This window comes from Saccopteryx leptura, chromosome 1 (assembly GCF_036850995.1).
Source record: "Saccopteryx leptura isolate mSacLep1 chromosome 1, mSacLep1_pri_phased_curated, whole genome shotgun sequence".
NCBI classification, from domain to species: domain Eukaryota; kingdom Metazoa; phylum Chordata; class Mammalia; order Chiroptera; family Emballonuridae; genus Saccopteryx; species Saccopteryx leptura.
The window spans coordinates 354,426,114-354,440,260 of record NC_089503.1 but is presented as its reverse complement, the minus strand read 5'-3'; the positions used below and the strand labels follow the sequence as shown (position 1 = coordinate 354,440,260).

The window sequence follows — 14,147 nt, the reverse complement described above, 5'->3', positions numbered from 1 at the left end:
AATAAAGGTCTACCTTTGTTAGCCTACAGTGTCGGGAGATACATAAAAAGAATTTGTAAAATCAGCTTTAGATAAGGTATGAAGGAAAGTATGCAGTTAGGGTAGAAAAACAGCTCATTATTGACAGAGTGGCTAAAACCAAATAAATTCTCATCACTCCATAGTTGCTATTTATTGCACGTATGTGAAAGCTATAATTGATGGTCTATCTTCTTGCGAACAGCTTATTATTTTTAAAAGTGTTAGTCACAGCTGAGATTGTACTTTCTCAAACCTTCATTTACATATTGACATGTCTGTCTGACTCACATGAAATATCTGAAGAAATACACAGCTTTACTCATAAGGACTTATAACCAACCCCTACCGTGAACATTTAAAAATGGTATTTATGACACGGAACACTGAACACTAAGGAAAGGGAACACAAGGGCAGTTAGATGTCTCTCTTGTTTCTGCTGGAGAATACATATAAAATGTGCATAGTGCATGGGCCTTGGTCCTAACGTGTTGGTGTAATATTATTTAAAACATGTTGATGAAAAACAAACAAAAATGGATATAAATGACTACTAAGCTTTGAGTCTGATTTGAGACCTATTTCTAATAGCTCTGATTGAAAATGTTCCACTGTGTTTTTCAGAGTAATTTTTTAGGAGAAAAACAAGAATTTAGGTAAGATACAGCCTGAGCTATTAGAGCTTTAATAAAACATTTCTTTTGTTATTTATGTGCCAATTTCTCTAGAAAAAGAAGCTCAAAACGACAATATGGCAGGACAGCTAGGGCAGGACTCATCCTGTCCCGTCTTTATTGGGCAGAAGGAAAAGGCAACACGTGACAATGACATATATCCCTTCAATAATAGGCTGAACATTTATGTCGTAAATGGTATGTTTATTCTCAAGGGAAATTCGATCTATAACCTTTGGATAGTAAAACATTTTATGTTTTTTATTAAATGCCATTGTTCATGTATGTGGTAGGACAAGAAAGGTCAAGTCCAGTTACCTAGAATCATACATTTCCAAATGTGTGACAGTTTGATTAATAAAGAAAATCTGATTACTTTTTTCAGTACACAACCCAAATTTTAAGAAATAAAACCAAGAAAAGATGCTGATTTAAAGGAATCCAATGACAAGAAAGGGATGGAGGAAGCTGGAGAGAAAAAGTCTTTTAGAAAGTAACTATATCATTTCTAGATTGTAGACTGTGTCGTAAATACTGAAGGAAAATTATGGGGAAATCCCTGATATGATCAAGCTATGCTTCACAGTGGACTTAGTGGTGGAGATGTTTTCCAGGTTCCAAATATAGAAATAGATATATATTTCTTCCCCACAAAATGAGGTTTATCTGCTAGGGCTAACCCAGCCTAACCCAGTCACAGTTCGGTGCTATTAAGAGCATTAAGAGCAGAAAGTTTCCTGAACATTTCATCTTTGTTTCCAGTGGTTCTCAGCCCGGTTACACATTAACATCACCTGGGGTACACTTCTAAATCCCAGTGCCCAGACCAATTAACTCAGAACCTCTGGGAATGGGACCCAGACATGAGTCATTCCGACAGCTCCTCAGGTGGTCCCAGTGTGCGGCCTGCCTGGGAAACGCAGCTGTAGGCAGCCATGCTAACACTGTCAGTCAAAGGACATTCTCGTTCCTTTAAGGAGTAAGATGGAACTTAGGGAGAATTCCGTTACTAGTGCAAACTTAGGCTCCATCCAAATATAGACTTCCTTTTAGCCAAAGACTATAGGGCTGTGCTTTCTACAGTCCCTTTAAGACGTGCCTTTTCAGTAGGAAAATGGGACACGTGCATTTAGCCGCATCAGAATCGTCTGGCCTCTTGGGAGAACACAGGCTGCTGAGCCCCACCTCCAGCGTTCCAGATCGGTGGGCCTGGGGTGGGCTGGAGCATCTGGACTCCTACCAAGGTCCCTGGCGAGGCTGATGCACCAGAGCCGCTCCCTCAGAACCACAGCGCCTGCATGAACTCCCCACAGCCAAGGAGGCATCGCTGCCTCTGGCACAACAAAGCCAACGAAGTCAACGCTCACCCGCAGCAGAGGAGTTTCTTAGAAATGGTTTACTGAATGAATAGGAACTAACCGTAGAGAAAGCACCTCCAGCCTGAGTTCCTAAACTAATAACGGAAAGCAAGACAAAGATGAATGTGTGACTTTCTCAGACAAAATGTTTCTGCAGCTCTCTTGAAGATGAACTCTAAGCTCTCTCCATATTTGATGTTACCCAGCCTCTGAAAGCTTTGAAATCGTGCCAGGCTTACAAGAGGCCCCAGTTAGGGCTCATTTATTAGCAGGCACATGCCAAAAAAAAAAAAAAATGTAATTAACAAAATTACTCCAGCTGAGGGTATAGTTAGCTAAATGGATCGGTAATTCATTTATAGATCCAAAAAAGACAGCTTGCTTGCCCTCTGACCATTCACATCATTATATCTAGTCCTAATTGCAGCACCACCATTTAAAAAACAGAAGTCCTTCTTTCGTTTTTGACATTTTGATATTTCACCTTTCTGAACTTCCCTGGAAAGCTCACAGTCACTCATCATGATATAGCAAGCCCTCACTTTATTCAGTACTCTCTAAAGTTTATCCAGAGCACATACACCCCAAGCTGACATACTTACCTCAACTAGCAAATGCCATCTGAGACAACAGTCCAGCAAGTCCTATGTAATACCCAACACACAACCCCAATTTCTAAAAAAAAATACTGGGTCCAAGGGCTTAGTGTGCTTTAAGTAAAAGGGGAAGAAACAGCCCTGGCCGGTTGGGTCAGTGGTAGAGCGTCGGCCTGGCATGCAGGAGTCCTGGGTTCGATTCCTGGCCAGGGCACACAGGAGAAGCGCCCATCTGCTTCTCCACCCCTCCCCCTCTTCTTCCTCTCTGTCTCTCTCTTCCCCTCCTGCAGCCAAGGCTCCATTGGAGCAAAGTTGGCCCGGGTGCTGAGGATGGCTCCATGGCTTCTGCCTCAGGCACTAGAATGTCTCTAGTTGCAACAGAGCAACACCCTGGTGGGCATGCCGGGTAGATCCCGGTCGGGTGCATGCTGGAGTCTGTCTGACTGCCTCCCCGTTTCCAACTTCAGAAAAATACAAAAAAGGGAGGGGGGCGGAAGAAACAAGCTCTCTCATACTCCCTCACATATTAAAGTGGGAATAAAGGTAGATTGTACTTCGAAGCTGAATAGCAACCCATCAAAACCGATGGCCACTTTTAGAAGAAGGGAGAGGCAACTTCAAATGATGGTATAATTTTTCTTATGTACTGCCAACCAATTCTGTTAGTTTAAGTAACAGATACAAACACTGTAAGGCTGTTTGTCATCTTAGAAGACCTCTATAATAATTTTTAGTTGGAAAAAAAATAGGTGAATGATCCGTTACTAGGTCCTGTAAAACTTATTTGGAACTATGACCGAGGCACAGGGTAACTGGAAAAGATCAGTACGAAAAGTCAAAGGACCCTAATGCTAGTGTTCGGTCCGCTGCTGTAGTATAGCAAGGTCAAGAGAATACCATATAACAGTTTCCTAATCTTTACAATCACCATTGCAAACCAGAATAATGCATCTTCTCTCACAGGATAGCTGACATTTAGTAGGGCCTGTGAATACATCTACAAAAGGATCGTGGGTGTTCTTTGATTCCACTTGGGCAAAGAGGCTTACCTTTAGGACCCTTCAAACCAAGAGCACCAGGGGGACCTTTAATGCCTGGGAGGCCCCGAAGTCCCATCTGGCCTGGGAAGCCATTCTCTCCAGGCGGTCCCGGTGGACCAGGGAGTCCAGGCCTCCCAGGGAGGCCGGAAGCTCCGGAGTCTGGACGCTTAAGGCTAGCAGCCATCTCAGCAAGATGCTCTAAACGACAATAACAAAACAGCCCATAAAAGTAAAAAACCTGAAAGTAATACAAATGAAAGGTATTTCAAGTGCCTTTAAAAAAAAAAAAAGTGTCATCAGAACTTCAAAACCGGTGGTGAGGAATGAATAAAGTTGGATCATTTCTCAATGGGCCCTCTGCCAGAAAGCTTCCCTGGGGCGCTATTATTCAGCAAGCTCTGGATATATTTGGTCCTGCTGTTCTGAGACCAGGGACGAGGACAGGGATTTTAAAGAAAACCCTTAAACTTCAAGGCTTTGAGAGGTGAATGGTGTTCTAAAAGAATGAATGTGTCACCTGAATCCTGACTTGTAATCTAAAAACCCAGGATGGGAAGAAATGACTTTCTTCGCATAGGTAGACATGAATGCCCAGAAGCTTTTTAAAAGCCACCCACATTGTCCAGAATTAGTATTAAGACACCATTGGAGACCTAGCCTCACATTTTGAGTTTAAAGGTATTTAGTAACTTGAAATATTCTGAGAACTCATGCTTTCTTCTGAATTCTCCTTCTCAGAAGTTTTGTTCATGCTTGGAGTAGATAATAAATATTTTTAAATAGCCCACTTCTTGGGAATGATCACAGTCTGTCACAAAAATTAATAACTGTTTGGGCTTTTTCAGGAACCATTAAATAGATGAAGAATCATCCCCTAAAACCATGGAGAACGAGACAACTTTTGCATTAAAATATTCTACGAAAAATATCCTAATGTGATATTTTTCAAAGCTTTAAAGTGTGAAGAATATGAATTGGAAACACATTTCTAACCAACATTTTAAAATCATTTCAATGCGCAAATCCTAAATTTCCCTCACACAGTAAGAGTTAGCATAAAATCATAATTTTCTAGATATGCGATGTTTAAAATTGAAATAGCCTTTCAAAACAAAAAGCCTGCAATGAAAAGACTAGTGTTAGTTTTCAAATACAGAGGTGGCAGCAGTTCCGTTCTGGAAAAGGCTACAAGTCTCTGAGACAAATTAGACTAGCTCACGGGCAGACAAAGAAGAGTATTTCTTTCTGCCAGAAGTGGTTCCAACCAGAATAAGATAATTATTTGTAAGCAGGCCCCAGGGTTGCAGGGTCTCCCCAGTTATAGGAGGCTTTGTACATCTTAATTTTCAGTGTGGTTTCAGAATTACACCCACTCTGAAATAGCTTTGACAAACAGCAATCGCCATAGCCTACAAAAACATTTAGGTAAAGGTGAACAAGTGTGAAGACATATCACCATTCTGGTAAAATACTAGTTATTGATTTTCAGTTAAGGTGGTACATGAGTAGCCATAATGTCCTTATGCTGCCTATGGGCATGGAGTCTGTGGATGACTTCTCATATGATCTAAAGAGAGAGCCTCGGTCTCTGCTGGGTGCTCACTGAGTGACAGGGAGTTGAAGAAGGAAAGATGCTTCAGAATTGCTGTTTCAAAGGGAAAAAGTCTGTGTGTGTGTGTGTGTGTGTGTGTACTTTCTTGTAAATTAATATCCTTGACAAAAATAAACAAAAACAAACAAACAACAGCTTATCCAGAAAAGTAGTATTTTCCTTTTTCTTTGAGGCTATAAGCTATTATGATGACATCAACTTGGATAAAACAGAATTGACATTAGGATCTTCTAAAATCTCCCTCCCTTAAAGCACACACAAAAAAATCAAGCCATTATGACTGACTTACCTTGCATGACTCTCATGCAAACCTGTTTAATGTGCTGATCTGTTGGCGCTCTCCCCTGGGGCAGAAAAGAAAGAAGGCAGTTTATACATGGAACCATAAACATGATGGTGTTAAATGGCAAACTGACAGCTTGGCAGGGAACCAGGTGGCTGGATTTACAACAAGACAACTTGCCCACACCGCTCAGGACCCGCTGTCGGTCTAGCCAGGCTGCCCTGACCCCTTGTACTATGGGATGGGGTCTCCACAGAGAAGCCACAGGGACCCCCGCCACTCACTGGAGGGCCCTGGATACCAGGCAGGCCGGTGGCACCCTGTTCTCCCTGCACGCCTCGTGGTCCAGCCGGTCCTTTTGGTCCTTCCACTCCAGGGAGCCCCCGACCTCCTTCCGGCCCCCTTAAGCCAGGCTCCCCAGGATTTCCCATCTAGAAAAAAGTGGCACATTAGAAACGAGGACTAAACACAAATAATGCGCCTGCTTAGCTTTGATACAATATTAATACACAAACTTGGAGGCTTCCTTTATTCTACTTCCTCAGAGGTATTTGTTCAGAGCTTACAAATCCTCAACATAAAGACACATACTACCGCACAACTCACCAGTCTCTTAGAATTCCAGTTCAGGTAAACTTGTAAAGAATCTTTCTTTTTTGCATAGTTATTTCAAAATGTTAATTGAAATAATAATTTTTTAAAATCACATTCTTCATACTTTAAGCCACTTCTTAAGAGCAAGTTAGCTTTTAATAAGACTTGTTAGCTATTTAAGGCCACAAAAGGGCCATGGATTCTTATAAGATGTGTTACTTTGTATATATCATCAATACAAAAAGCATAAGATAAGGATATTTTTAAGAACATAAAGTATTAGCTTTTATAACATTCTCTGGAGAATTTAAAGATGCCAGATGTATCCAGCTACTATAAAATACTAACATAAATAAATCAATACATTTAAAACATCACATTTAAAACGCATTTAAAATACTGAAACAAAAAGAGTAAGTCCATCATTTATCTAAGTATTGAAAAAGTTAAGAATCTAAATATTAAAGAAGTTAGAAACACACCAACTGCGTCCTTAGCACAAAAGCACATACACAGGAGATGTTTTCCAGAAAGCAGACCACTAAAAGCAGCTAAGAGTCCTCATGCACAATAACTAAACTGCTTTGCAAAGAGACTAAAGTAATTCACTTTTTGTTAAACTACCTCTGGTAGAATTTGTGGCATAGTATTTACAATGCACTGTTGTTTACAGAATAAGAATGAGAGAAGAAAAGAACAGGAGGCAACAAGGGGATGCTAGTGTTCAAGATACAAGTGTTCATAAAGCAGTTTAATCCTGCTCCTTTCTCATATGCAACATTTCTCTGAAGAGCTATCCTTTTCAAGTGTTCAAATGTTTTAAACCAAAGGGAAGAAGGCGATGAAATGATGCTTTCCCTCAATGTATCTAAAGAAAGTTTGGCAAGTTGTGCTTTAGCCAATCCCTCTTCATGTGAAGAAATAAAATAAAAGATATTCACCTGAGTCAACCTGTCAAAATTGCCTTATGAAGAAATTATAGACTTACAGGACTTCCTGAAAGACAGTGTCAAAAAGGGAGCGCTAGGGATGTGCAATGGAGGCTGAGGCATTGCCGGTGACTGGAGTGTAGAACTGTAACAGCTTCACAAGCAACCCAAAGGAGAAGCCCAAACACATTCAGAAGTGTGCTCAAGGACTGGCAGAAAACAACGGAGCCTGAATCGGAGTGTATTATCTTGCCAGCAATGCTGAAATATTGCTAGAACAAGGGACAAGAAATTTTTGGTGAAGAGATCAAGTGCCTACATGGCCAGGAAATCATGAGCACCCTGGATCTTTGGGGGGAAATTCCTCAATTGAGAGGTAACTAAAGTAGAAGCAGACTTCACCTACTATCAAATTTGTCTATGCTGAAATTACTGAGAGCAGTGAATGTCTTCCTGCTAGTAACGATTTCCCCAGATTCTGGGACAGTACACCTCAATTTCAGAAGAATTGTCTGGGTCGTGTTGAAGAAGACAGGGGCAGATAAGGAGGTGGTGAATCAAGAGGTAATTCCTAGTATTATATCCAAAATTAGATAAAGTGACCACTGCGTTCTTCATTCACTTTTTTTTTATAGATTAAAGGCTTACCATTGAATATTAGTAATTATTGCTAGACCATAAAATAGCATCTTTATTATCAAATTTAATCAAGGTTTACTCTTTACATTTTCTCCATCCTAAACCATTTCTTTCAAAGATTCTTAGGGCCCTGGCTGGTTGGCTCAGCGGTAGAGCATTGGCCTGGCGTGCAGGGAACCCGGGTTCGATTCCCGGCCAGGGTACATAGGAGAAGCGCCCATTTGCTTCTCCACCCCCCCCTCCTTCCTCTCTGTCTCTCTCTTCCCCTCCTGCAGCCAAGGCTCCATTGGAGCAAAGATGGCCCGGGTGCTGGGGATGGCTCCTTGGCCTCTGCCCCAGGCGCTAGAGTGGCTCTGGTCGCGGCCCCGGAGGGGCAGAGCATCGCCCCCTGGTGGGCAGAGCGTTGCCCCTGGTGGGCGTGCCGGGTGGATCCCAGTCGGGCGCATGCGGGAGTCTGTCTGACTGTCTCTCCCCGTTTCCAGCTTCAGAAAAATACAAAAAAGAAAAAAAAGATTCTTAGGCATGGCCCTGGCCAGTTTGCTCGGTGGTAGGGCATATGTCAGGCATGTGGATGTCCCAGGTTTGATTCCTGGTCAGGAAACACAGGAGAAGCGCCCATCTGCTTCTCCACCCCTCCCCCTCTTGCTTCTCTCTCTCTCTCTCTTCCCTTCCTGCAGCCATGGCTCAATTGGAGCGAGTGGCCCTGAGCACTGAGGATGGCTCCATGGCCTCTATCTCAGACAGTAAGAAGAGCTTGGTTGCTGAGCAACGGAGCAATGCCCCAGATGGGCAGAGCCTCGCTCCCTAGTGGGTTTGCTGGGTGGATCTTAATTGGGGCGCATGTGGGAGTCTGTCTCTGCCTCCCCTCCTCTCACTGAATTAAAAAAAAAGATAAAGATGTTATTTGAAGCTTGAAGCTGTCACATGGTGTTAGAGGTATGTAAACAAGTAAGTTAATATAACATAATATCACAATTTCCACCTAGTAGTGTGTAAAGAGTCCAGGGCTGGGCACTATACACAAGTCTAGGTGAGTTCTCCCAGAGAAAGTGGGGCTGAACACAGGGCTAAATTCTTCCTTAGGAGGTAGCTGCTTTAAGGAAGGAATAAACAAGGCACCAGGCTAGGCAAATAGCACAAGGTGTTAAACAGTATGCCACGTAAAAAGAACTGCAGCCAGGTGAAATTCCAGGCACGAAGGGCATGAGGTTGGCAAGGCAGAGAACACTTTGTCGAAATCTGTGCATACCTTCTGAAGAATCCAATTTTACTTCATAAAATCTTATTCTTAAAATATTTCAAGCAGAGAAAAGACGGTCTGTTATCTGTTGATTCAGATCGCCATGGCTGCCAGGAGGGGGACACGTTGGACAGGGACAGAGAGCTAGGAGCGGGAGGGATTCCAGACACAGGGAGGACTGGAGACTAGCTGGCAGCTGGTGGTGAGTGACATCTGAGATTGAGCTCTGAGCTTCACCTTTCCTCCTTATACTAAATTTCTAGTGTATTAGATGTACATACATCCCTTTCAAGTTGCAAATCATCCCAGGTTTGCTACTAATAGATTCTATAATTCTGAATTCATCTAATCTCTAAGGACATCAGCTTAGTTTCTGTAAAATGATAAATTAAACTAGATAATTACATTCTAGCTCTAATAATTCTCTATTATATTTTCTTATGCATTATGCCTCTCTCTTCCCCAAATAGAACACACAAGAGATTAAGAAAATTACTAAAATATTTGCCAACAAATTGTACAACTGCCAAGAAAACTCAATTATACTCCCGTCACCATGAAGTACAAGTCAGATCTTTAAATATGGCCCATTTGTGGAAGAAATTGCCATGCAATATATTCATTGAGCCAGTTATATAATTTAAAAAGAAAAAAACAACTTCTTTAAGAATGGTTAGTTCAATAGGCAGAGACATTTACATTGCTGTTTTTTTTTTTCCTTTGGATTAATCTATTACTTAAAGAATAAATTTAGACATTAATTTCCTTGAAGGTAAGTCTGTTTAGAATTGAATTTTATAGAATGATTTCATAAAGCAGAACATTGCATTTTCTACAGCACTATTGATATGTTTATATTCTATACCATTACTGTTCATTATACTCACAGATCCCTTTGAGCCAGGTAATCCTATATCCCCCTAAATCAATAAAACAAAATGATGTTAGAACAAGGTATTCGCATATGATAGTTTCCTTAAAACCTTTAACGGGTTATTATGGTGCCGAAACCTCGAGAAAACATGAGCAGAGATGAACCCTGACACCACAGAAAACCATTAGACTCACAATTTGGGTTTTAGTCTCAGTTTTGCTACTTAACTTTGTAATCCTGTGTAAACCATGCACCTTCCCAGCTCAGCTGACTTGTTTGTTAAATAACAGGGTTGAATCAAAGCTATCTAAGGCTTCATCCAGATCTAAAATGCTAGATGTTGAGAATTAAAATGGCAAAAGAAATTAAACTAGCATTCTGTTATAAAACATAATAGATATTTAAACCTGGTGACTTTACTTTTCAAACTCTAACAATATTTTAAAACTTATCCCAAAAGTCTATCAAGCCAAATGTGCATGCTTTTATGCTAAAAAAAAACAAACAAACAAAAAACAAAAAAAAAAAAACTTAAAAATCTTCAACTACTAATGGTAGATATGAATTCAGCTCAAGTTTTAGCACATCGGTTTGTCTTCGCTGCAAAACAGAGTGATTTAAAACATCAGCTTAGTCCATAAAAGAACAATTTTTACAGAAAAATAAAATAGAAATAATTATTTTTAGAATTTACTTAATAGTTAGGACGCTTTGCCTAGTTTAGGTATTATGTTTATATTAACTCTAACTCCTGAAAATCTAAATAAAAACATTACCAGAATTTTTTTTTTCTTGCATTATAAAGCTCTCTGAAACTAACATTAGAATTCTATCATTCCCCACCCCAAGGGACCAAACTTAAGTTTCCACACTAGGTCATGATAGATTGCACCAAAACCACAGTGATGAGCCAAGAGATCTAGCAGTCTGGCAGTAAAGATAACTTATTCTTATTGTCTTTTTGGAGATTTAACCACAGATGGATATGGAGATCACTTCCCTGGAGGGTTTTTATACTAGAGAGAATGACCAGGGTCACACAGGTGAGCCACAGCTTTCTAACTATCTTATTTCCCCTTGTATAAGGCACACCTTTTTAAAAAGTAGTTTGGGGGTCTAAAAACTGGGTGTGTCTCATACAGTGGTTGTAGATTTTTTTTTTACTTGCATTTCCTGCTTTCTCGCACTTGTGTTTGCGCTCATTGTTGAAGACAGCGATTCGTCATCAGACACAGATGAGGACAAGCTAATGGATGGGAGTTTTGACAGTGACGAGAAGTTATATGAATTTTAAGATGAATCAAACTTGAGTTCAATAATTTTATGTAATACATTTTTTTCTCAAATTTTGAGCCCCCAAATTAAGGTGCGTCTTATACATTGGGAGCGTCTTATACATGGGGAAATGTGGCATACTAAAACTTTAATTTTTGTTTCCATGATAGGCACTATTAATTCACAGGTTTTCTATTGTCATGTAAGAATCGCCTTGAATGTCTAGATGTAAAGCCATAAGAGAATTCACCAGGTCTAAGGGAATACTCTATTCTCCAAAAGTTTAGGGTTAGGTCTATCACTTTGGGGATGTCTCCCCTCTGCTTTATTTGATCTGGGCTGTAATTGTGGCAAGTCATTTGTTACTTTATAAAAGAAACATCTTAACTTCAAAAGAAGACAAAAAAGATAACAGGTTTGGGCGAGAGGTGGAGTGGGAGGGATGTTCTAAGACAGTTTGAAATCAGTGTCTCCACCATTAACCAGAAACAAAAACTTACAAGTTCACCCCTTTCTCCTGCTTCACCTTCTTCACCAGAGGCACCCTAAAATTTAAGATTAAAAGTCACATTTTAAAATTCTCGGCCCCTTGGCTCAGTTTTAACCAATCAGCATTGATGAACATTCACAAATGGCCGCACTGTCTCCAGGATCATGGAGAAATACAGAATGCCGTCTGCGGTTTTCCAGCCCAGCGGCAGTGGGTAGGCGGACCTGGAAAGCGGCCTGGGTAGCTGGGTGCTGGGAATAACGGAGGGACGCTCTGTTAAAGTATGATCGTCCAGTCCTTCCGCTGTACACCTGAAACTAATGCAAACTAATATTGAATGTGAAATGTAAATGAAAAACAAAGTTTAAAAGAATTCATATGTGAAAAATAAACAAAGGAGGAATGACGAAAATGGCCTTGAGAAAGGCTGGAGAGTGAGGCAGAGAGCCGCTCAAGTCAAGCATTATTGACTGTATTCAGCCATCTTATAATTGGGTAATCTTTGGAAAAGGGCTCTTCCAGTCTAAAAAGGAATCCAGAGAAAGTGCTGATTCTAATTCATTGTATGGTTTATTTGCTAATTCCTTGAAAAGAAAAACTTAAACATTCTAATGTGGCTGTGGAAGGTTTCAGCAGAGTAAAGCAATTCAGGGCCATTTTTTTCAAAGGAAGCACAATGTGTAGTCCTAGAGGCAGGGCTATCATTAGCTCCCGATTACTAAACTAGTGGATAAGGCTACAGACCAAACTAAACTCTAGGTTTCACTCACTGCGAAGCACGTTGAGAAAAACTACTAAACATTTTAATTAACAGGCATAAACGAGCTGGTGCCCCCTGCTGGTGAAGCAGGTTCATGCTCATTAAACACTGCATTTTATACTATTCAAACGGGACCTACCTGTTCACCCTTTGGACCAGGTTCACCGACTACACCCTGTAATGAATAAAATGTACTTTTTCAGTATTTTAAGATTTTTATCTATATAATTTCAAATGAACCAACCCCCTATATTAGACTGGTGGATAAGCACAAATATGGACATTGTAAAAGAAGAAAACATCTCCCTCTCTTCAATACCTAACAAGAGTCAGGTGAGACCTGGTCAAAGTGACAGTTGTCCTACCCAGGGTACTAGGCAGCTTGGGGCATTCTTAAATCACAGTTATATAAGATTTGACAAGCAAAAATGTAGATTTAGAACTATATAAACAGCATGATTACAACTGAAATTTTTACTTTTCTCAGCTTTTTTTTTCTCCTGACAAATTATCACATTCATAGGATTTTTTGCTTCTTAATGTCAATTTTCAGTAATTCCAAATACCTTTCTTGATAGCTCTCTGTGATGAAAGCTAGGAAATTTAGAATTTTCTAAAAGCAAGGCCAAAAGCAAGATTGGTTTCTCAACACAGTAGAAATCCCTCCCACATCAGGAACGTTCCAGAGGGCTGGATCTCTTACCCTGTCACCTTTCATTCCGGGCAGTCCAGGGGGGCCAGGCAAGCCAGGCAGGCCAGGGCTACCCAGGGGACCCTGAGAAGCAAACACAAAGTCCCCAGAATCACGGTACTGCCACTGAAAGCACACAGAGCTTGGGTGTGTTGACTCCCACCTGAAATGAATGGGCTGTGGTTGCCTCTGCCTCACATCTGCCTCTCCCACCCCCTCGGTCCCACCTCTGAGCCCTCCGTTCCCCAGTCTGCACTCCTTCCTAACAGTGGGCTTTTGTGAGGGTCCGGGGCCTGCAACGCACTGCTTCTCTTGCTGGGTAAACAAGCACAGCCTGAGAGTAAAAGGCAGTATTCACGCACAGTTCTCTCCAGTTCCAAGAATAACCAGAGGCCAAATGTAGCAATTTATGTCTCTCCTGGTTTTAAAACCTATGCTACAAACCACACTGATTAAAATACCCTCTGAGGGTATCTTCCATATAATTTGAAATTACACATTTACTTTTTCACATGTGCACATAACAATAAAAATCAAGAAAGGATGATTAAATTACCCTTTGCAAATTGTTTTCCTCTCCTTGCTTATTTACTTTTTTTTAATGTATTGTGTTTTGTATGAAGTGATTGAACTGCTGGAGGCTGGAAACATTACTTACCAGTTTACCTAGGAGGCCTGGGGGTCCCATGGGTCCTGTTTCTCCTCGACTGCCCTGGAAAAACACAAACATGATGTCTGTGGAGCAGTTTGCTAAAATTTAAATGCTTAATTACTATGCCAATAAAATAATGTCCTACCAAGGTTTGTGTTCAAATATAAGTCATCAAAGTATTCTCCACTTCTTCGACTAAAGGCAGACACCTTTATGTAAAATGACTACAGTCTCCTCAGTGTTTACCCTTCAGGAAATGTTCCAAATGCTGTCCATTGTGATTACAGACTGTTAGAAAGAAATAACTGATGTGTGGATCAGCAATCAGTCATTTTCAGCATCGATATTACCACCTAACATGTTATGGTTATTAATGTACACATATTAGCCCCATTTAGACTAAGTGTACTTGAAATTTAGG

At 40.7% G+C, this 14,147-nt stretch overlaps 1 protein-coding gene across 1 annotated transcript in view; it reads right to left on the bottom strand.

Moving 5' to 3' along the window:
* COL9A1 (collagen type IX alpha 1 chain) overlaps positions 1-14,147 on the bottom strand; it is a 98,448-nt gene that overhangs the window by 13,681 nt on the left and 70,620 nt on the right. Inside the window, exons 30-37 of the mRNA XM_066360291.1 lie at positions 13,733-13,786; positions 13,087-13,158; positions 12,523-12,558; positions 11,634-11,678; positions 9,872-9,904; positions 5,867-6,013; positions 5,589-5,643; positions 3,697-3,885 (exon numbers count right to left, since the gene is read on the bottom strand). Of these exons, the coding sequence (XP_066216388.1) occupies positions 3,697-3,885; positions 5,589-5,643; positions 5,867-6,013; positions 9,872-9,904; positions 11,634-11,678; positions 12,523-12,558; positions 13,087-13,158; positions 13,733-13,786 (631 nt within the window). The remainder of the gene's footprint in view (positions 1-3,696; positions 3,886-5,588; positions 5,644-5,866; positions 6,014-9,871; positions 9,905-11,633; positions 11,679-12,522; positions 12,559-13,086; positions 13,159-13,732; positions 13,787-14,147) is intronic.